Source organism: Panthera tigris, chromosome X (assembly GCF_018350195.1).
Source record: "Panthera tigris isolate Pti1 chromosome X, P.tigris_Pti1_mat1.1, whole genome shotgun sequence".
Lineage (NCBI taxonomy): Eukaryota > Metazoa > Chordata > Mammalia > Carnivora > Felidae > Panthera > Panthera tigris.
Window position 1 is genome coordinate 1498294 of NC_056677.1, and position 24051 is coordinate 1522344.

Here is a 24051-nt window from a genome sequence, read left to right on the forward strand (position 1 = left end):
GCACTCCTATACTCATTCATGGATTCCCTCCTCCTTTGACTGAAGCGTGCGTTCAGTTATTCCCTTCGCTCAGTCACTCACCGGCGAATAGGCTCGCTCACTGTTGCATCCATGCCTGAGATCGGTCACTTACATATCCAAGTCTTAGACCCACCCTCTGGTGCTTTGCGGGGTCACAGGCACACCCCTGCGTGCGCACGCGCGCCCACTCGCGCGCACACTCACAGGTGCCCTGGCCCAGGCGCGCACGGATTCAAGCGCGGAGGCGCCAAGACTTCATTAATCTTGTGGTCCTCTCCCGCCTTCCTGCGCGCGCCCGCTTCGCTCTTCCCTGCGCTCGCCCCGAATTCGGTTAAGATCCAGCGTCGCGGTCCCTGCGGGTAGGTCTCCAGCGTGGCCTCCGCAGGGCAGCTCGCTGGCCTTGAGCCCAGGCCGGCCAGGCCACTGCAAACATTTACTTTGGGGCGGGCTGGTTGAAGGTTAAATGTGCAAACCTCCAAACCTGGGGCTCCAGGATTTGGCAAGGAGGGGGCTTGGGGGTGAGGTGGGGTGGGGTGGGGACAGGGGCGGGACGGAGGGCTGTCGCGGCTCAGTCTGGCGCTGGCCCGGGGCGGGGGGGGGTGGGGGGGGGCGGGGTCTGCGGCGGAGGTGGGGACCTGTGCCCCTGCGGCCGAGCGGGGGTGGGGCCTGGCTTCCGGCTAGCGGCCAATCGCGGGGCGCGGGCCGCGGGGCCTCTCAGCGCCTGCCCGGCCAGAGGCTGCCGGAGCGCAGGAGGTGTGGGGGGCGCCCGGAAGGTATGGGGGGGCGGGACTGAGGGGGCTGGGCGGGACCTGGGGAGGGGGCGCTGGGCTGCCGGAGTGCGCAGGAGGTGTGGGGGGCGCGCAGAAGGTATTGGGGGGCGCGCGGCTGCGGGGGCTGGGCAGGGATCTGGGGAGGGGGCGCCGGGCTGCCGGAGGGCGCAGGAGGTGTGGGGGGCGCGCAGAAGGCATGGGGGGGCGGGACTGAGGGGGCTGGGCGGGATCTGGGGAGGGGGCGCTGGGCTGCCGGAGTGCGCAGGAGGTGTGGGGGGCGCGGGGTTGCTGGGTCCTGGGCAGGAGTCCGGGGAGGGTGTCTCCGGGTTGCTGGTGAGCTCGGGACGTGCGGGGGCGTGGAGGCTGCTGGGGCGTGGCGGGGACCGGGCGGGGGACGCTGCGGGGGAGCCGAGGGACGAGGGGCGGGGTGGCGCACGCTGTGGGGGACCCGCAGGGAAGGAGGCGACAGGGGCGCGGGGCCAGGGTGGGGCCGAGGCCTCCGGGCGCTAGTAGGAGGGGCGGGGCGCGGCGGGGCCGCAGGTGACTCGGGAGCTTCGAGGGGTCTAGGGGCCCCCGGAGGGAGCGGGGGGCACGGTGGAGGCTGGAGGGCGGAGGCTGGAGGGAGTGCCGGGCACGGCGGGGACGCTTCTGCCACCCGGGCGGACGGGCTAGGGCCAGAGCAAGCCTGAGGGTGCCCCGGGGCGCAGAGGGGTCGCAGGTGACTCCGGGTCGGGGAAACAGGGTCGAAGGGAGCTTGGCTGGAGGACAGAGGCTGCCCACGAGCACGGACGAGGACGTGCAGGGCACGGGGGTCGTGGGGGGGGGGCTCGGGTTCAGCAGGGCCCAGGGTCGGGGCGCGCCGGGCTGGGGCTGCAGCTGTGGGTATCTGGAGTGCAGCTGTCGCCTGCAGGCCTGGAGCTCCCCGCGGGTCCCCTGGAGACGACGACGACGACGCTGCCGCCTCTGCTAGGCCCTGCTCCAGCCGGCGGAGTCCACCCGCGCGCCCAGGAGAGCCCAGACGGTCAGCCCCACTGTGCGCCAGGCGACGAGCGCGGAACCATGCCGGGTGAGTCGGAGAAGACTTTGCGTTTAGCCTCTCTGTTCCTTCTGGCACCTGTGAGATCCATCTGATCTGGAGAGACCCCCGCTGTGCCCCCACAGTCTCCCCAAACCCCTCGCCTCCCCAGTGCTGGGGCTGCCAGATGGGCGGAGTTGGGGTGAGTCTCACCAGCGGGGAGGGGCCATTTATAGCATGGGCAGGGGGCTTGGAGACTCCCGAATTTCCCTCCTGTCAGTCGTTGCCCGGGGAGTTCCAGTGGGCTAGTTTCTTGGCCGCAGGATTGCACTGTGTGGGGTTCTCAGCAACCGGGCGACAGATAGCAGGTTCCGGATCATCTCCCCTCACCGCAGCAGGCTTAGGGTGGCCACACGCCTGGGACTTAAGGCTGGGCCTGACCCCGAGGGTTCAGATCCAGCCCTTCGCATGTGGCCTTGGGTTTTGTGGACGTCAAACGTGGACACTTCAGGGAGCCACACAATTAGGTGATTAGCGTGTGACTTTCACCCCCCGGGAAAGATGCCTGTCCTCCTGCTGGCACAAAGCCACCTCCCGTCTTGCACCAGACCAGACGTGACCATGCACGAGCCCATTAGAGAAAGAAAAAAAAAAACACGTTACTTTTTATTCAGAGGTTGGTAAATCTGTGTTTTCCTCTTCTCTGGCCTTAGAAAGGAGACTTGTTGAGCGGGGACGCAGGACCATGGTTCCCTGTGGTTCCCGCTGTTAAGAGTCTGTTCCCAGGAGGAGGAAAACAGGTCCTGTGTTGCAGGGAGAGGCCTGCGTTCCTGCACAGGGGAAACCACCTTCCCGAAGCCGCTGGGGCCTGTGGATAATGGCAGCATTCAGTGAGAGGCGTTGGGACACATCCCGGTCAGCCCTGCAATGTGCTCCAAGACCCCAACTGTGGATTCCACATTTTCCTTGGGTGGGGGCGGGGGGAACAGAAACCAGCTTTGAGTAAAAGCGGACGGGGCGGAGGAGGGAGCCAGCCGGCTGTGTTATTTCGGAGGGGGGCGGATGGAAGACAGGTCAAGTGGAGGACAGGCCAGGAAGAGACACGGGTAAAAATAAACGGGTTTCTTCCAGACCCATTGGGAAACTCTCAGCTGCCACGTTCGTCCGGCTGAACTCACTTTTGCAGGAATATCTGTTTTGTTTTTTTTCTTAAACCCGCATTGGCTGATGCCTTATGGAAACTTGGTCGGTGCTTAAAAGCAGGACTGTGTGGGTGGGTGAATTCTCATCCTTGTCAAGGTGGAGACCCATTGGTCTGCGTTGCTTCCTCTGATAGGGGTCCTCCCTGTGAGTGATTTTGGGCACTCCCGTTAGCGGGATCACGAAGCTGTCCGTCCTGAACAGAATCAGGCCCGGGTCCTTGTGTCCAACCCGCTCAGTGGTCCCAGCCCCGGCTGTGACTTCTGTAGGAAATCAGCGAACGAACTGCCTGTCCGCAGAGCGTCATTTGGGGTCCCCGGAGACCCCGTGCCTCAGGAGGAAGCCGCTGATGTATCCAATCCCGGTCGTTCTGAAACGTGAGATGGTTGGAAATCTAATTAATTGTTCTGGGCCTGACGGTTGCCTTAGGTACAGGGCAGCCGGGCTCCTGATCATCGAAAAGATCAATGAGTAGGAGTAACCTAGTTGGGTCTTTGTCGGGTCGTGCTGTTACTTCCGCTCGGCCAGAATTTGACGTTCTTTTTTGGGTGCTATCCGAGCAAGCTTCGTTGGGGATTTTCTTTTTCTGTGAGGAAGGGTCGCTGGGTGATTTCTCTGCTGCGTTTCCCCCGGGCTGGGTGTGCCATTACCGGACTCCTGTGACAAATACTCTCGATGACGTGTCTCAGATAACATACGTGTCTTTTCTCCTGGTCCTGGAGGCTGGGAGTCAGATCCGGGCGGGGCTGAGACTGGTTCTTCCTGTGGCCTCTCTTTTTCGTGTGCAGACCGTCTTGTCCCCGTGTCCTCATATGGTCGTCCCTCTGTGCCTTTCTGTATCCTAAACTCCTCTTATAAGGACCTCAGTCCTGTGGGATCACGCCCACCCTACTGAGCTCATTTTACCTTAATCTCCTCTTCAAAGACCCCATCTCCAGATATATCCATATTCTGAGGTCCCGGGGGGAAGATTTTGTGCGAGTTTGGCGGGGGAACATAATTCAGCTCATAACACCCATCGAAACGCTGATTATATCAGGTACATTTATGTCCCTACAAAACGCTGCAACACCAGTGTGTGCCGTTACCAGTTTTTGGACTCTTTCGTGTTCTGTTCCACCCAGGACCTTATCTCGGGCCAGTTGAGCAACACTTGCCTCTTGTCTGCATGGCCATCCTGTCACAGGGTCATCCGTTCTGGTCCGGGGCTCTCTCTTGTCACCGTGAGGTCTCTGGGGGACCCCAGTCTTTGTTCCCATGTCTCAGGCGTCGCAGGGGTGTCTCCTCGGCCTTCCAGCACCTCGTGGCAAAACTACCCTCCTTGCTTTTCCCACGACATTGTTTTTTGTTGTCCAGATTTCTGTGAGTGCTATCCCTGTCCCTGCAGACTGAACAGCATTCAAAGCCAGTTGTGTAAAAAAAACCCAAAAACCAAAAAACAAAAAAAACCTAGATTGAAAGAAAAAGAGATAACTAGATGATGGTTGGATGGATGGATGGATGGATGGATGGGTGGGCGGATAGATAACAGACAGACAAACAGATATGATGGATGGATGAATGGATAGATAGGTGATTGTAATAAATGGTTGACAGATGACAGGTGGTGCATAATATGTGGTAAGTAAATGATAGATGATGGATATATAGATAGATGGTAGGTGATTGATATGTTGGCGATATAGATAGATAGATGATAGATAGATAAATAGATAACAGATAGGACGGATTGATGGATAGATAGATATAGATGGATAGATAGATATGATGGATCGATGGATGGATAGATGGATGGATTTATTGACGGATGGATGGATGAATGGATGGATGGATAAATAGATGGATAGATAGATATGATGGATAGATAGATATGATGGATAGATAGATAGATAGATAGATAGATATGATGGATGGATGGACAAATAGGCAGACACAGAAATAGATGGATGGTTAGAGGGATGGATGGGTGGATAGATATAGATAGATAATAGATAGATGGATAGAGAGATAGATAGATGATAGTTAGATGGATAGATACATAGATAGATATGATGGATGGATTAGATAGATAGATAGATAGATAGATGATAGTTGGATGGATAGATACATAGGTATGATGGATGGATAGATAGATAGATATGATGGATGGATGGACAGATAGATAGACACAGAAATAGATGGATAGTTAGAGGGATGGATGGGTGGATAAATATAGATAGATGATAGATAGATAAATAGATAGATAGATAGATAGATAGATAGATAGATAGATAGATATGATGGATGGGTGGATAGATGGATGGATTTATTGATGGATGGATGGATAGATAGATAGATAGATAGATAGATAGATAGATATGATGGATGGACAGATAGATAGATAGACAGACACAGAAATAGATGGATGGTTAGAGGGATGGATGGGTGGATAGATATAGATAGATGATAGATAGATAGATAGATAGATAGATAGATAGATATGATGGATGGGTGGATAGATGGATGGATTTATGGATGGATGGATGGATAGATAGACAGATAGACAGATAGATAGATAATGATGGATGGACAGATAGATAACAGGTAGGTAGATGGGTATTTGGCGCCTAGAAAGTTGAGTTCTCAAGTGTGGGGTAAGACTCAAGCCACAGAGGAGACCATTCGCCCACTCCTCTTAACGCAGCAGCAGCCACGTGCAGACGGGATCCTGTTGTCACAAATGCACCTTGGAATGTAGCCCCATGGCATGTAAAGGTCACGGAGGCGCCCCAAGAAACAGGCCTCGCTCAGAAGCTTGCCTTTGTCACATTATATTTACTGTGAATGTGAGTCCTTCAGGCCCTCCTTTGGGAGCCGCCAGCCCTGCTGGGAGGGGAGGGGAGGGGAGGGCTCCGCTCGGCTCTCTGGCCTTTGAGAACCGAGGTCTGTGTGTTCGGGCCCCACGCCGCGTGCTGCGAATTTTAATTTCTGCAGACAGCACGGAGCCTGCCCAGGATTCCTTTACGCTGTTGTGTGTCTCCTGGCAACGCGCTCTGGGCGGACCAGGAACTAAGTCTGGAAGTCCCAGGAGACACGAACACCGGGAGGGACGATGCACTTGGATTGCAAATGGCCCTCAACGGGATCTGCTGTTACCGTTTCCTCCTGTCCTGTCCACGCGGTGGGAAACCGGGCGTAGCTTTTTTGTGGCGAGTCTCACGGGCATCTAGAATGTAGCTCGGATCATCGGACGGTGGCTGACTCGTTTCCGTGTGCTCGGGCTCAGGATCAGATATTTGGAGCATCAGTACCTTGTGATCATATTCTGCTGGGCTGTGTTTCACGGGTGGGGTCTCCTTACACTCCATGGGTGTCTGTGTGATTTTTTTTTTAGTTTTGTTTTTAATATTTACTTATTTTTCAGAAACAGAGAGTGTGTGTGAGCAGGAGAGGGGCAGAGAGAGAGAGAGAGAGAAACACAGAATGGGAAGCAGGCTCCAGGCTCTGAGCTGTCAGCACAGAGCCCCACGCGGGGCTCGAACTCACGAACCGTGAGATCGTGACCTGAGCTAAAGTCGGACGCTCAACCGACTGAGCCCCCCAGATGCCCCTGTGTGTGTTTTGCAATGAAAAGGGACGTCAGGGAGCCCAACTGGGAAGCGTGTGACTCTTGATCTCGGGGGCGTGAGTTCAAGGTCCACGTGAGATGTACAGGTTATTAAAAAAATAATAAAGGAAAACATAAAAAAAAAAAAGGAAGGATGTAAGCAAAGTGTTCCCAGGGAACGTTTGAGAAATATCGAGCAGTTTGCGATGATTCAGAGGCAGAGACAGGGCTGACCTCGAACCTGGCCACCTGGGGAGACGCCTCGGGACGTCACTCTGGTGTTTTTGTCCACGTCCACAGTGTTGGACCAGGCGTTTGTGACGCTGGCCACCAATGACACGTACTGCCAGGGCGCTCTGGTGCTGGGACAGTCGCTGAGGACGCAGCGGGCGACCCGGAAGCTGGTGGTTCTCATCACCTCACAGGTGTCCAGCCTGCTCAGGTAAGACGGGGAGATTCTCACGCGCTCGGCCGCTTCCTGCTGCCGTGCAGGGACGCGAGGCCGCCGATGCTCAGGGAGGTGCGGGGGGTCCGGAGCACGGGCCGTCACGGGGGGCGTGTGACTCTGGTACGCGCCAGTTGTGATCCACGTAGGCAGGTCCCCCAAAGGAAGATAGAGATGTCAGTTCGGGAGTCGGGGGATCCTCAGGCGGTTCTGCAGGAGCCTTGGGAGGGCGGAACGGGGCTCTGCTTCCCGATGAGTGCGTACGTGTCCCCGTGTTGCACGCAGATTTCCGGGCGTCTGTCTGTCGTGGTGGTGAGTGCGCGTCTGGGTACGGAGGAGAGCTCTGGGTTTCTCGTGGTGACTCTGGGAGAGAGAGGCTGGGGAGGGTCGGCCAGCAGGCCCAGGGATGTCACAACCAGGCGAGCCACGCGAGGGACGGCTGATCGAGAAGCCTCACGGTACCTGATGGGTTGGGTGCTGTCGGTGCCCCTCTCTGGCCCCCTGTTAGCAGCACCCCTCGGGCGGGCGTACCCAGCTGGGATCCCAGCCTGCACATCCACGCTGTGCCTGCCACCTGCTCCCCGGGACAAGACACTGGGAGCGGTCGGGAGGTCGGCGGTACGCGAGGGTGGGGTTCAGGGTCCCATGAAGGAGAGCGGGGGCGGTGGGGTGGGGGCATTGCGGGCACACAGCACCAGCCCAGTAGAAACAGGACCCCCGGTTGGCCCATGGTCAGTGGACACTGTGTCTGTACAGGCAGGGACAAGGAAGCAGGTGCAGGAGGCGGGGACAAGGAAGCAGGTGCAGGTTCCTGCCTCGACGGGCCTCTGACATGTGTCCTGGGAACAGGGGGCGCCAGTGCAGCTATCTGAATTGAGGCGTTCCACAGTCTGGGACCTTGAGATCGCCACGCAAGGTTTGCCACGGGAGGTCGAGGACGATTCCAAGCTCAGATTGATCACGACGCCTTCACGGCCATGGGTGCATGCTCGCGAATGCAGACACATGAGCTCCTCAGACGTCCTGGTTCTGTAGAGCGGGTTGTGCATTCGCACCTGAGTGTGGGGAGGCTCCCGTCTGTGCAGACGCGCGTAGGGGTGTCACCACACGGTCACGAATGGTGCTCATTTGCATGGGCAACCCCGCGTTCCTTCTGGGTCATGACTCCAGGAGCAGATCCCATGACTGCCCATTTTTCCTTTTCTACATTTACTTCTAATAAAGAGAATTCTCTTTTTTCTTCATCTTCCTACTAAAGAGAATTGTCTTGAAGGTGACTGTTGTAAGAACAGACTTGTGTGAATTCAGGGCTCCCGGAGGCACGGTCTGGATGTCTGCAGTTTGGAGGAGATGGTCATTGCGACATGGCGTTAGCATCTTGCATTTTTATCCTTGGCTGTGGGGGCCGTGGGGTGAGGTCACAGGACGCCTTCCTGGAGGCAGGGGCTGGAGACGGGAGTCAGGCTCTGAGTGACATTTATTTATTATTGAGAGACAGAGTATGAGCAGGGGAGGGGCGGAGAGAGAGGGAGACACAATGGGAAGCAGGCTTCAGGCTCTGAGCTGTAAGCACAGAGCCTGACGCGGGACTCGAACCCGTGAACCGTGAGATCATGACCTCGGGCGATAAAGAGAGTCGGACACTTAACTGAGCCACCCTAGTTATCAGGTTTTATTTAAACCCCTGGATAGTTCATATATACTCTTTAGTTTCAGGTGTATAATATAGTTGTTAAACATGTCCATACAGGATCCGGGGCTCATCGCAACAGGTGCCCTCCTTCGTCCTTGTCACCTGTTCCCCAACCCCCACCCCTCCTCCTCTATCTGATATATTCATTTGATAAAGGATGGACAGATGGATTGGATCACACGTACAAGGAAGGAAGAGCAGAGGCGATCAGAGGGTTTTTCCGAGTGTCACGATCCAGGCAAGAGACGCTATCTAATCAAGTGGAGAATTCACACGTTACATAATACCGCTCAAGACCGTGCACCAACGATCCCTATACAAAGCACGTAAAAATAAAACCTATCTGATACACAGGCAAACGGAAAGAACCGTAGAGGGAGAGTCTTTTCATAGCATTTTGCTGGTTTTTAACTCACAAAGCAGACATGTAAGTAAGTTGATCTAATGAATAAAGCATAAGGTATCTCTTAAACGTTACGCGTTCTATAAACAATGGCCCTTTTTCTCATCTGCCACGGACCACTTAGAAAAATTGATTTTATACTCACGGCACAAGGAGGCATTTAATGTGTTACTTGGCGCAGGAATTGGATGTTATGTCCTTTGACTGTAATGTGACAAACGTAGACATTAAGAGCAAAACACATTTAAAAAACAGCATTACCCTCAGACATTTTAAATCAGAAATTCTCTGCTTGGGATTCTGCTTCCTCTCTCTCTCTCTCTCTCTCTCTCTCTGCCCCTCCCTGGTTGGCGCTCTCTCTGTCTTTTTCAAAATAAATAAATAAACTTAAAAAAAAAAACGGAATCTTAAAAAAGAATGCTAGAAGGCATAGAAAACATTGCTACCCAGTACCTGGGGGTGGGGAACAGAGACTTATCAGTTAGAAGGTCCTGAGACTGGGCAGTTGATCAAGGATGTTCTGTTACGTTGGCCACAAGAAATTCATTTCCATGTGATAGGAGCTATCTCAGAACCTAGGGGGGAAAATGAACATGTTCATTTATTTTAACAAACCGTCCTAAGCTTGAGACCCCAACTTGATTTACAGAGAAAGGCAGTGATCCAGTCCTTTTAATATAAAGTTAAACGTGTACCAGGATAAAATCCAGATGAGGAAGTGTAACATTTTTTAAAGTGTACACAAATCTTAGAAGTCGGTAGATCAGGGTGCCTTGGCTCGGGCACTACTGCCATTTGGGGCTGGATGTCTGTCTGTTGTGGGGTGTCCTGTGCATTGTTGGGTGCCGACCAGCATCTCTGGTCTCCATTCGGGATATGCCGGTAGAGTCACCACCCACGACCCTCCCTGCGGTTGTCAGAAAGACACGTGTCTCCAGACACTGATATGATGGATGGGCCATTCATCCGAAAGCTGGGAAAACCATTCTAAATTAAATCAGAGGCTGAGAGCCAGACCTCTGTTGGTCAGAAATACCATGTGTAAACGTGAAAGATCAAATAAATAAACTAAGGGGCACATTAAGGAGATCTGCGGTGGGGACGAGGCTTGTTGTCTGTATCATGTTCAAGGAAGTCTTACAAACAGGACGCACAGACGGACAGGTGGACGTAACAGGGGTGGAGGGTGGGAAGCATCACTATATCTTTGGAGGATATTTGTAACCAGAGAGGTAGTCTTGGTTGGGATTAAGATGGAAAACGTGGGGTACTTCCTGGTTGCCTACTGTCCCATCAGTTGCCCCAGTGATTGGGGACAGTCATATTTTTTTAGAGAGAACAGTCCTCCAAGAGCCCAAAGCATTCCCATGACTCCCATGTGATTCCCTCCTCTGTTCCCGTCTCCTCGGGGTCGGTACAAGCTGTCCACACTGACTTTCTGGCAGTCTTCTGGTCCACCGAAGACGAACCGTAAAATATTCAGAAACGTTCAGTAACCCTCGGAAGGTCCAGTGTTGGAGAATCATGACACGGTTTGCAGGCGTCGGGAGAGCTGAGGAACGGTGCCCTGTGGTCCAGTAGAAGACAGACAGTGACAGGTGACCGCAAGTGACCAAGGGTGTGAGCATGGGGACCACCACTCTGCTTTTGTCCGTTGTAGGGTCCAAGTGCAGAGTGGAGTCATCTTTCTGCACAGAAACAAACCCAGGAGCACGTGCTCGGAGCTTCAAACTAATTGTATTCGTGACACTCAACTCCAAGACCAGGGATTTATTTTGAGAAAACAAGCAGAACTGAACAAAAGAATTCAAGGACGTGACACCACCATCTATTTGTAGCAACACTGAGTGATGCTTTTTTTGCCCTCCACCCTCCTGGCTCCCAGATCTTTACACAACCCTGAGGATGCCATAAATTCCATAAATAACTGGGTTAAAAGCAAGGGGAACTTGGCGTTGAAATAGTACTCTTTCAGACACGTAGGTACTTTCAATACTGTTCAGTGAAGCACACAAAAAAACGTAAGGCACGAGCGTAAAAGCTGGTATGGGATACAACGGATCGACTGGGAAATGCCAACACCTGCCTAATAATGGAAATTTCAAAAAGAGAAAAAGAACGGATTGTAGGGAGGAACTCATCTCTTATTTCCGCTTTGAGAAAGGATTTTAGGTTGCGAATGCCCCGTGAGCGTTGAGCACATGAATGAACCCAACAAAGAGCGGAGAAAGGCGCTAAGTGCACTTGAGCATCCATCAGGTTGAGACAGTGGATGTCTCACATTCTCTGGAGCACAAAGTACTTGTGGAATGGGATTTCTCAATTCGGCCACATTAATGCAGTTCGAAAGCAAAATAAAGATGTTCCAAATACGTAAAAGCTTAATAATTCTACCGCTCAAAGACCTTTTGGGAACATAATGATTTCAGGATGTACTCAACCAGAATGAACTATGAATCCAGGCAGGAACTTGTAATATAAGAAGCATTGCTAAACAAATAACTAAGTAGAACTCGGATTAAATTGTAAATGCATTGTGCATAATTACGAAAATAGTCTGGGATTTACACTCCACAACAAGGTGATTGTGGAGTGCAGTGGGGAGGGACAGAAGTGAACATCAGGTGATGTTCTTGCCTCTTCTGGGGTGAACATACAGATGCCGACTATCTTTACGTTTGGTAGAAAATATATTTTTAAAAGAATTTTAAATGTTTTATTTTTGAGAGAGAGAGAGAGAGAGAGACCGTGCACGAGCTGGGGAAGGGCAGAGAGGGGGAGACACAGAATCTGAAGCAGGCTCCAGGCTCTGAGCTGTCAGCATAGAGTCCAATGTGGGGCTCAAACTCATGAACCATGAGATCATGACCTGAGCTGAAGTTGGATGCTCAACCAACTGAGCCACCAAGGTGCCCCAGAAAATATAAGTTCAAATATGTGTGTTGACAGTCTGAGGAAGACTATAACCACCAGAAGACTATAAAGGGTATGTATGCTTCCCAAGCATTAATGGAAAAATGCATGGAATGGAAAAAAAAATCTAATCCATGCAGTGGAAGGCGGGAAAGGATTACAAAGAAGAAAGTATGATAAATGTAAAAAAAAAAAAAGGGAAAGGATAAAACTGCAGGACTCAGTAAGAATATGTCAATGATGATACTAAAGGTGAATGGGTTAAAAACCCCTTTTAACGGAGAGAGACTACTGCCAGGGGAAAATAAACATAAAATCCAGCCATATCCTGGATGTGTACAGGAGGCACCTTCAATAGCAACACAAAATGTGGAAAAGAAAGGATGTGCTTGATATTAGATGATTCTGTTCTCATCCAGGACCCTGCATTAATTATCACGTCTGCCCTTGTGACTTCCCATCTATTACATTTTCTTTTTCTTTCCTTACGTGTCATGATCTTGACATTTTCAAATAGTACTGGTCAGTTATATTATAGAATTCCTTTCAGCTTGGGTTTGTCCAATATTTTCTCGTTAGTAGAGGTTATGCATTTTTGGCAAAAAAAAAAAAAAAGTCTGCAGGAGTGATGTACCTCTTTTAGGGCATCCTATCAAGGAGTATGTGATGTGGCTGTGTCCTGTTAGGGTGATATTAACCTTGGTCACATGGGTAAGGTTCTGTCTGTGGGGTTATGATTTTTGTCTTTGTAATTGATAAATATCTTGGGAGATACATTCAGACTATGAAAACATGCTGCTGCTTCTCAAAACCTTCACCCATTGATTTTAGCATCCATCGGAGAACCTTGTCAACAGCAATTATTACTGCAGTGTTAGCCTAATGGTGATTTTCTTTTCTTTTCTTGTTTACAAATGTTATTTTATTTATTGTGAGAGAGAGGGAGAGAGGGTATGCATACAAGTAAGGGAGAGAGAGAGAGAGAGAGAGAGAGAGAGAGAGAGAGAGAGAGAGAGGCTGAAGCAGGTTCCACGCTGGCAGCACAGACCTTGATGCGGGGCTCGATCTCACCATCTGTGAGCCAACATCAAGAGTAGGATGGGGGTGGGGTGCCTGGGTGGCGCAGTCGGTTAAGCGTCCGACTTCAGCCAGGTCACGATCTCGCGGTCCGTGAGTTCGAGCCCCGCGTCAGGCTCTGGGCTGATGGCTCGGAGCCTGGAGCCTGTTTCCGATTCTGTGTCTCCCTCTCTCTCTGCCCCTCCCCCGTTCATGCTCTGTCTCTCTCTCTGTCCCAAAAATAAATAAAAAAAAAAGTTGAAAAAAAAAAAAAAAAAAAAAAAAAAAAAAAGAGTAGGATGGGGGCGCCTGGGTGGCTCAGTCGGTTTAGCGGCCGACTTCGGCTCAGGTCATGATCTCGAGGTCCGTGGGTTCGAGCCCCGCGTCGGGCTCTGTGCTGACAGCTCGGAGCCTGGAGCCTGTTTCAGATTCTGTGTCTCCCTCTCTCTGCCCCTCCCCCGTTCATGCTCTGTCTCTCTCTGTCTCAAAAACAAATAAACGTTAAAAAAAATTTTTTTTAATAAAAAAAAAGAGTAGGATGCTTACCTGAACCACCCAGCCACCAATGGTGATTTTCTATTTCCCTCATTCCTAATACATTTATAATTTGGAATTCTTCTGCTAGTCCTTCTTTCCCATTTACTTATCTATTAATTAGCACGTTAATACTAATATGATGTTAATATATTTTTGATACTAATATTAATACTAATATTGACCCATGAAGATTCATTTTATACTTTGGGTTTCTTATTTGTTTTCCTGTTCAAAGTGCTTCCAGCTTGGGCATGGGTAACTCTCCTGATTGGCTCCCTGTATCCTTTTGACCTTCCACCATCCTTTTTCTCGCTCTTCCTTAATTCTTTGCATCCCCAAACATTCTGGTCTATGATGAAGTAGAACGTAAGCAAAAAAATAAGTTAATGGAATAGAGGGAAATTTCATTTTGACAAAATGTCTTTCAACATTTGAGTGTTGAACTTGTATGCAACCAACAATGTAGGTTTTGAATACATAAAATACAAGCAAAAAGTAAATACATAAAATGAAAAAAATAAAAAATGATCATAAAACAAAAACTGATAGAGATGGTCTGTATCTGCTCAGCATTCATTCCCACAGCACACACATTTTTCTAAGAGAATTGCCTTCTTAAGGGATGACCAGAATCACTCTAAGACAATTTTGTATAGTTGTCAAACTTTTTAAGTTTGCGTAAGGCTTAAGCATGAGTGGGAAGTATACAAAACTCCATGGCAAAAATAAAGCCTGAACACAAAGATTGCTTGGGGTTTTGGATCCGTGCTCCATTTTGTGAGTAGCAAAGGGGTGTCATCTTGAAGGGATAGCATCTCCTGTGTTGAATATTCCCTTGCTCTCCTAGTATTTGGTGTGGCTCTTTTCCAGGGTTATCCTGTCGAAGGTGTTTGATGAGGTGATCGAGGTGAACCTGATGGACAGTGCAGACTACATCCACCTGGCCTTTCTGAAGAGGCCTGAGCTTGGGGTCACCCTCACCAAGCTTCACTGTTGGACCCTCACCCATTACAGCAAGTGCGTCTTCCTGGATGCAGATACTCTGGTGAGCACGGGGAGGACAGCGAGGAACCCCTCAAAGACCCCTTTTAAGTAGCCTGCTGGTTCTTACTGCTGGGTCCCCACCTCCATCTCTGTCACCAGCATTGACATTCAGCGCATCGGAACCAGGTATAACATAGCACTTGCACTGCCGTAGTCCCCGTTCGGGACACTAAGGGACTTGAAGCCACGCTCCTTCCCTAGGAGGGATTTCTAATCACATCGTTTCATCTACACGAAATCGAATAATTAGAAAAAAGTATTTTGCCTTGATTGTGTATTGAAATGCATAGTCCCAATGCGACTGGAACAGCTGGCTTCTGAGGCTGTGGCTCCCTCCCTTTGTCATTTAGGGTAGTGACCCGAAGGGTGGGAGCCTATGTTGGCTGCCTTCAAAACCAGCCATTGGAAAGCTAAAGCGTGACAGGGAGTTGGGATGTCGCCAGTCCATTGTAGGTCGTCTTGGTGGGGCAAAAGCATCTCTATGGGAAGACGGGGAGGTGCCAAGGAAAATAAGACCCGTAGCAGCATGGGAGTAATGTTTTCTTTTTCCAAGCAGAGCACAATTTAGAAAGGCAATGGGTGTTGGAGGGATTAATCTGGAATTAATAGTTAAGCTCTGGAAGGCAACATCACGTTGACTCGGAAACCTCTCCGTTCACGGGTTTGCAGAGTTTCGTTGGCCACCTTTGCTGGATTAAAGAGGATATTCAGGTGGGCAAGCTCTACGCAGGATTTTAAAAACCTTGAGAAAATAATGTCGTCTCAGAGATGGTGTTACTTCAGGCGCCTGAAATGAGCCGGAGAGCAATCTTACTCATAACGCTCTCCTGTGTCTGTTGTAAGCCTAACAGAAGAGTCGGTCAAAAAACATGCACGGCTTTCCAGTCGCTGGACATAGTCTGCCCGTCCTTAAGTGTCTGTGGCGTTTTCACCCGCATCCCAGAGGTAAGAGACGTGTGGCCACACGGTTTCCCATGCTGTGCTTTGCCAGGTGCTGTCCAATATCGATGAGCTGTTTGACAGGGCGGAGTTTTCCGCAGCCCCGGATCCCGGGTGGCCGGACTGCTTCAACAGCGGCGTCTTTGTCTTCCAACCGTCTCTCGAGACGCACGGCCTCTTGCTGCGACATGCCGTGGACCACGGCAGCTTTGACGGTAAGCGAGGGAAGCCGGACGTGGGTGGAAGAGAACGGGGCTCTTCCCAGGAGCCATATCCCTGCCTCATGCTCACCTTCCCCCAGATATGTGAATGGCAAATCGAAGTGAGTTAAAGACGGGTGTGGAAGAATAGGGCCAGGCAGCGTGTTAGGAATTAGTGAAGTCAGTCAGTAAATACGCAACATAGAAAAGCATTGAAAACATCCGCAGTGAGTAGGAAGGATGGGTCCCCAATCCTGATCATACAGGAGGTAAGCCTTGGTTGGCCAGCCCCTGGAGTAGAATAAAGTGACCCAACGAGAAGCCGATATTTGGCTGGAACAGGCTTTAATAGAGGGGGAGCGTGCTACGACTGTTGTCACGTAAAAGAAAACACGAGACTGATGGAGAGTTGCTACCAGATGGGGTTCATTGTGGGCAAGATGGAGAATTCTGGAGACAACGTGTGAGTTTATTATCAATGGTCTAGGTTATGGGTGGAGAATTTTGGAGACAATACGCGGTGTTAAGATTAACGGTGTGGGCGACCACTCCCTTTTGAGACGAACGGTCGTGTTGTAGTGGGCAGAGAGGAGACACGTAATGGGACCTCGCGGGTGGGTGTGTATATTAAGCCCTTCAAGCGAGTCTTGAATTCTCTCCGAGCGCTGTTCCGTCATCTAGGGGCAGATCAAGGCTTACTGAACAGTTTCTTCAGTAGCTGGTCCACGGCAGACATCCACAAGCACTTACCGTTCATCTACAACTTGAGCAGTAACACGGCATACACCTACAGCCCCGCCTTCAAACGGTAAGTTCTCTGTGTTCTAGATCCTTCTAGAGCAGCTGCTTTCTGGCAACCCTGTCTCTAGAATCTTTATCAGCTTTTGGCATTTGGGTTAAAAAAAATCGGATCCTGGGGCGCCTGGGTGGCTCAGTCAGTTGAGCGTCCGACTTTGGCTCAGGTCATGATCTCGCGGTCCGTGAGTTCGAGCCCCGCGTCGGGCTCTGTGCTGACAGCTGGGAGCCTGGAGCCTGCTTCGGATTCTGTGTCTCCTTCTCTCTCTGCCCCTCCCCAATTCATGCTTTGCCTCTCTCTGTCTGTCAAAAATGAATAAACATTAAAAAAAAATTAAAAAATATTAGATTCTCCCTCCATTTGCCTTTTGTAATTATAAATTATAGGAAGTCAAGGCAGGGAGTTTTAATGGTAGTGGTTCTCAGAGTGTGGTCCGAGGAACCCCCAAGGGGTTCCCCACAGTTCTTTTTAATGTCTGCAAAGTCAAAATGACTCGAAAAATAATTCTAAGATACATAAAAATAAAATTAAAAAAAATAATTCTAAGATGTTATTTTTTTCTTTTCTTCTCACTTTTTCATGAGTGTATAAGAGTTTTACACTCTATGATGTAATAAAAAATGCACTGAAAAACAAAAAAACCAAAAACAGTGTCCTGAATGCACACAGATATAAGAAGCTGGCTGTTTCCTCTTGGGATGGTCCATGAAAATACAGTTATTTTTCATGAAAAAAGTACGAAATGAACATCAACATCTCAGGGGGTGATTGATTTCTAATGAATTGATTAAATCTGTTTTCAGATTCCTCAGTTTTAATTTCCATTGCAATAAATACGTACAGATAGAATCCACGTGAACAAATCTAGGCTTGTGGTCCTCCGTGCACTTTAAGAATTTCAAAAAGTCCTGGGACCAAAATGTTTGAGATTTGCTGCTCTGGGTGATGCTGTTATAAAGAAAAGTGGAAAATCTGAGCAGAATTGTAGGGACAGAATAATTCTAGAGTGTGCATTTTTAACAGGGGCCAGACTGCCTTCAAGGGGCAGAAATTGGTCCTTGGGGAGTGCAAACATCCTATTCTTTTTAATGTATAAACCAGAGATGTGCATACGGAACACGCATTACAGTGCAAATATAGTATTAAAATTTCATGGGAAGACGGATATGGAAAAAAAATGTTTTAAAATGTTGAGAGGAGATGGGGCGCCTGGGTGGCTCAGTCCGTTAAGCGTCCAACTCCGACTCAGGTCATGATCTCACCGTTTCCGAGTTCGAGCCCCATGTCGGGCTCTGTGCTGACACCTTGGAGCCGGGAGCCTGCTTCGGATTCTGTGTCTCCCTCTCTCTCTGCCCCTCCCCCACTCGTGCTCTGTGTCTCTCTCTCAAAAATAAATAGACGTCAAAAAAAATTTTTTTTTTATGGGGCGCCTGGGTGGCTCGGTCGGTTAAGCGTCCGACTTCGGCTCAGGTCATGATCTCACGGTCCGTGAGTTCAAGCCCCGCGTCGGGCTCTGTGCTGACCGCTCAGAGCCTGGAGCCTGTTTCGGATTCTGTGTCTCCCTCTCTCTCTGCCCCTCCCCTGTTCATGCTTTGTCTCTCTGTCTCAAAAATAAATAAACGTTAAAAAAAATTAAAAAAAAATTTTTTTTTTTAATAAAAAAAAGGTTGAGAGGAGAAAATCCACAATCTTGAGAGGAGAGAAGTCACTTTTCTCATCTGGATCCTGTGCCATCCGTTATAAAAGTGATTTTGGTTTTGATCCCTACTGGTTTAAGGAGCTGATGCTTTGGGCTACATCCCACAGCATCCATGTTTATAAGGTTCTCGACTGATTCTTCTGCTTTGGGGGGAATACCCCAGTGGGTTATGATTATGTTCCTTGGTATGTAGAAAACCAGATACTGCAAATGTGGAGTGTTGAAACCGTTATCTTTAAGGAAATCTGAGTGTGGGTCCAATTAGTAGGGTTGAGACAGGTGTTTACTTGCTGCTGTCTTTGACGTGTCTCATGGCCGCGTGATGCTTTCCGTGTGTGTGTGTGTGTGTGTGTGTGTGTGTGTGTGTGTGTGGTCACTTCCAAGTGGAAAGTGGAATGCTGTGTGTTTCCTCCTCAGATTCGGCTCGAGTGCAAAGGTCGTGCACTTTCTGGGGCCCACAAAGCCATGGAACTATAAGTACAATCCGCAGACGGGCTCGGTGCTGGAGGACGGCTCCGGGTTGGGGACCCAGCACCAGACGTCCTTCCTCAACCTGTGGTGGACAGTCTACCAGCACAGCGTCCTGCCTCTTTACGAGAGCTTCCGGGATGCGGGAGAGCACGTGGCTCCGGGACACGCCGTAAGCGGGTTACGCCCTCTGGAAACAGGCGTTGGGCACGGGTAGATGCTGTGCGTGACCCAAATGCCCGGTGTACTTTCTAGAAGCTCAGGCTTCTGTTCCCACATGCTGTATTTCATAAAGGATGCTGAACAGACAGACACCCTGTGTGGTTATTGTCCCCCCCGCCTTCGGCTCAGAATCGTGAATGTTTTTTTTTTTTTTTTTTTTTTTTTTAAATGTTTATTTATTTTTGAGACAGAGAGAGACAGAGCATGAATGGGGGAGGGGCAGAGAGAGAGAGAGACACAGAATCGGAAGCAGGCTTCAGGCTCTGAGCCATCAGCCCAGAGCCTGACGCGGGGCTCGAACTCACGGACCGTGAGATCGTGACCTGAGTTGAAGTCGGACGCTTAACCGACTGCGCCACCCAGGCGCCCCTAGAATCGTGAATGTTTAATGAGCCAGAGTGTTGCTGAGATTTATAGGATTCGTGCGTAAATCATTCCAATTAGCTGCCTGCGTAAGGGAAAGGGCCGCTGGGGGATGAGTGGCCGCAGGGGATTGATTACCATGTCTTGCGAGGACACACTTTCCAATTTACGTCATCAGTCGAAGCACGTGTTGCAACGCGTGGGTGAAGAGTATTTCTGAAACTGTAGATTGGCGCTCATCTGTTTTTTTTTTAATGTCACGGTGACTCCTAACGCACTACGTAACGATGTGTGTGCAGTCCGCCGACTAGGGGAACGGCAGGTGCCTCGCAAAAGAGTTTTTGGAATTCGGTCTCAGGGAACTTTCTTATCTGATCGTTGCTTACGGGCTCGTTTATTAGTACGGGAAGGTCGGTCCATCCACAGCCATTGCGTTGATGGGAAATCGCAAAGAACCCGTCGTTCAGTCTTTGCTGCGGGTTCTGTCTGGTGGAACCAAGTGGTTCTTCTCTTTCTGAGGACTCGGGGTCTCGGGTCGTGTCACATGAACGCATACAAGTTTATCTGCGTTCAGGTTGCCACCGTGCTCCCGCCGGGCGGTGAGCCAGGCGTCAGGTTGTGGGGGAAGGAAAATAAGACGTGGAGTCAGGTGCTTGTGGGAAATACGGCATCCAGAGCAGTGAGGACACAGGTGGTTTTCACGAGAATGGGCAGCTTGCTTGAGAACCACCTGTCACCTGTTTGATCACAGCTGACCTTTGCAGGTGTCTCATGGCCAGCAGCCCCTATGGCCCGAGGGGCTCTCTGTCGGCCAGGGTGTGTGGGGGTGCTGGGGTTTGTTTCCAGAGCAGTTGGCTGTCTGCACAGCCGACTCAGAACATTGGGGTCCCGGTTTCCCAGGTCTGTGTGCATTCCCTGGGCAAGGCTATGTTTACCAAGTTGGGGAGCACTGGCCTCGCAGGGCATGGTATGAGTCTTGGGGTCCCCAGGGCAGCTGCAGAGTTGGAAACATAGGAGGAGGACTTAGCTACTGTGTTCATCTTTCTGCAGACTGGCGTCGGGGAGCCGTGTGCAGAATCAGCAGGGTCCAGCCAGCCTTGGGAAGCTGAGGGCCCTTCGGAGGAGCCTGTGGTCACAGAGGACGTCCCGCCTTCCCCCAAGGGATGCCGTTCGGAGGACGTGAGTACTCGACGTCCACACGGCTGTGATGGGAGAGTCAGACACTGGCTCCCCAAAGACACAGAGCTGAGAGCCTGCTTCCAAGGCTCTGGCTTTGGCGTGGGGGGCGGGAGCTCCTGTGTTCATGTAAATCATTGTGCAATTATACGTGGATCATTGCACAGTTTTGTGGGGGGGGGGGCTCCTGCGTTCACGTGCATCATTGCACCCGTGGGTACATCAAATGATTCTCCCCGACCAACACGGGCACGTCCTGACTCTGGGAACCTGAAAATGCTACCTTATCTGGATGAGGACCTCGTGATCAGATGATTCTGAGCAAGGCAGAGACAGAAGACGTGAGCTCCGCTGGCTTTGGAGGAACGTGGCCACAAGCCAGGGCCTCCGGTGTCTCCAGAAGCGGGAGAAAGCCAGGAAACAGACCCTGTGTGGGAGCCGCTGGAAGGAGCTCCAGGCTGCCCACACCTCGATCAGCCCGGAGATATTCGTGGGGGACATAATCCCAAAGGATTATGGGTAATCCCAAAGGACACCAGTGTTCCTAGACCCCATATCTCCAAGTGAATACATTGCGATAATATCCGGTGTTGAAAGATTTCTGGATTTAAGTCTTCACGTTGGAAGGCACTTTTGTTCCCCTTAAATTTTCTGTGCTGTACACGGCTTTGGGGGAGCTGTTTCTCAGTGAGAAGAAGCAATGTCTAATTTTTTTTAGTGTGTATTTATTTTTGAGAGAGAGAGAGAGACAGAGCATGAGTGGGGGAGGGGCACAGAGAGAGGGAGACACAGAATCCGAAGTGGGCTCCGGGCTCCGAACCGTCAGCACAGAGCCCGATGAGGGGCTCGAACCCACGAACCATGAGATCGTGACCTGAGTTGAAGTCGGACGCCTCTCCGACCGAGTCACCCCCAGGCGCCTCGGCGAAAAAGCGATGTCTAAAGTTTAGCGGACATTTTTGTGGAAGGCACTCTACAGTTTGTTGCACCTCCATGCCTCCGCGCCCCAGGCTTCCCAGACATCTCCAAACGGCGGGTGCCTGCCATGAGTAACCAGTGTGTGCAGATTGCCGAGGAAGGAGTCTAGAACCATCCACCTGGAGGTGGAACTTGGGTTCGCATTCAAGTGCTCAGGCAGAAGGGAGCCTCCAGACGTGCAGAGGCAGGAAGGGAAGACATCCGACTTGTCTGCTGAAATGTGTCATTATGGCCAGGGAGGGGTCACCTCTGAGGATCCCAGTGGCTCGATTCTCTGATGATGACCTTGTGTCTCTACAAGCGATGAAGTCCTCACACTTTTTTTTTTTAATTTTTTTTAACGTTTTTATTTATTTTTGAGACAGGGAGAGACAGAGCATGAACGGGGGAGGGTCAGAGAGAGGGAGACATAGAATCTGAAACAGGCTCCAGGCTCTGAGCTGTCAGCACAGAGCCTGACGCGGGGCTCGAACTCACAGACAGTGAGATCATGACCTGAGCTGAAGTCGGATGCTCAACCGACTGAGCCACCCAGGCGTCCCCAGTCCTCACACTTTTAAAAGGACGGGACGCATCGGTAACTTCCAGTCCTGAAACCAGTATTATGCTCTATGTTAACCAACTAGAACTTAAAGAAGAACTTGAAAGAAAAAACACCAAAGGAACGCGTGCCTTCGCTGTATCCGAAGTGCTTTATTTTGGAATTCATTACACAGCATCACTGCCACCTACCGGCCATGTATTGAATTGTTGACTCTGGGTCTTTGATCTGGGGAGCTGGAACCCGGTCGAAAAACAAAAAACTATTTTCATAAATTCCTATAAATGTACGAGAGCTGGGTCCTGACCTTGGGATCCCGATGGAAGACAGGAGCCTTTGTAAATATGGCAACCAGTACTGACAACTAGGTATCCGTTTCCAAAAGTTACAGCCGAAGGTCTAATTTTCTTCCCATGTACATTGACGTATTAGGCAAATATACTTGCCATTTATTATTTTCTCAGTCATGTGTTTTGTCCTCCAGTATCTTGGGTGGGGAAATGTAGTGAGTGAAAAGACAAGGAATGCCGTTTATTTTTTTGAAGTTATCAGTTGTTTTTATTGTTTGTAGAACATCCTCCTCCCTCCCTCCCTCCCTTCCTCCCTCCCTTCCTCCTTTCAAGCTGAGGGATGACATATGTGTGAAAAATGACACACGTGATAAGTATATACCTTGATGCATTTTCAGAGTGAAAAAAATTCTAAATAGCCACAATCCGGACCTGGAAATTCACCCCAAAAGACCCCTTTCACCCTCCCGGTCACTACAAAATGCTACCCTGACCTTGGCCCACCATTACCACTTACTTGTGAGTGCTCTTGAGCTCCTTATAAATGGGATCCTACAGTATGTTCTTTCTAGTCTGGTCTCCTTCACGCGACATATTTATGAGATCCTTCCGTCTTGCAGAGTGAGTCAGTAGTTCGTTTATTCTGTGGGTTGCATGGTGTCAAATTGTAGGAGGACACGATATATTGATTCTAGCGTTGATGGATACTACCGTTTGGGGCGATACAGATAACGCTGCTGGGAACAACGTTGTGCGTGCCTGGCGTTGCCCTTGCACACGCTTTTTTGGTGAGGTGATACTTAGGGGCGGGGTCGTTAGATCAAAGGGTAGGCTTTTATGTACCCTTTTGCGTTAGTAGATTCTGCCAAGGATTTGGCAAGTGGCGGCACCCCTAGTGGGAGTCCTGGTGGCTTCACCTCGTCAGCAACCTTCCAGAGTGCCAGTGAGCACGTAGGGCGTCTCCTTGTGGTTTTAGTGTGCATGTATCAGATGAGGCTGAATTAACATGAGACAATTTTTGGATGCTTATCAAGCTGTGACTCTTTTGGCAATGCTCGTTCAAATATTTTGAACATTTTTTTTCCTCCAGGGTCTCCTGTTTTAAAGTTAGTCTTAACAATGTGTATATATTCCAGATACAAGCTCTTTTCCAGTAGTACGGTAAATACTTTCTCCTACTCTGTTACCTTTTCAGTCCCCAAATGGCATCCTTTGATGCCCAGAAATTCCTAGTTTAGCCAGGTTTTAGCATTTCCTTTATGTAGAGTCTGTTTTATTCACCGTTCAGGAAAATCTGTCCCAAAACTAAGGTGATGAAGACGTTGCATGTCTTACAGAATTTGTATTGTGTCTTCTTTTTATATGTAAGTATATAATCCACCTGCAATGGATGTTGGGTAAGGAATGGGCTTGGGGTCAACATTCATTACTATTACATGTGGATCTAGAATGAACTCAGCACAGATTAACAACAAAGCTGTTATTTCCCCACTGCTTTGTCATGTTGCCTTTGCCATCATTCCTGTGCCCATTTGTGGATGGATCTGTTTTCAGATTCTATATTCTTTTGTGTTATCTTTCCCTTCCTTGCACTAGTAATATACTGCCGTGATGACCATGGCTTTAATTTTTTTTTTAACGTTTATTTATTTTTGAGACAGAGACAGAGCATGAACAGGGGAGGGTCAGAGAGAGA

At 50.1% G+C, this 24051-nt stretch overlaps 1 protein-coding gene across 2 annotated transcripts in view; it reads left to right on the plus strand.

Annotated features, from left to right (window-relative positions):
* The first annotated feature begins 727 nt into the window (after nt 1-727).
* The window catches only part of GYG2 (glycogenin 2), a 30462-nt gene continuing 7138 nt past the window's right edge, over nt 728-24051 (plus strand). For both annotated transcript variants that reach the window (XM_042975099.1, XM_042975100.1), the window contains exons 1-8: nt 728-794; nt 1702-1857; nt 6893-7034; nt 14510-14684; nt 15675-15837; nt 16504-16630; nt 18735-18957; nt 20421-20549. In XM_042975099.1, the coding sequence (XP_042831033.1) occupies nt 1851-1857; nt 6893-7034; nt 14510-14684; nt 15675-15837; nt 16504-16630; nt 18735-18957; nt 20421-20549 (966 nt within the window). In that variant the 5' untranslated portion in view covers nt 728-794; nt 1702-1850. The remainder of the gene's footprint in view (nt 795-1701; nt 1858-6892; nt 7035-14509; nt 14685-15674; nt 15838-16503; nt 16631-18734; nt 18958-20420; nt 20550-24051) is intronic.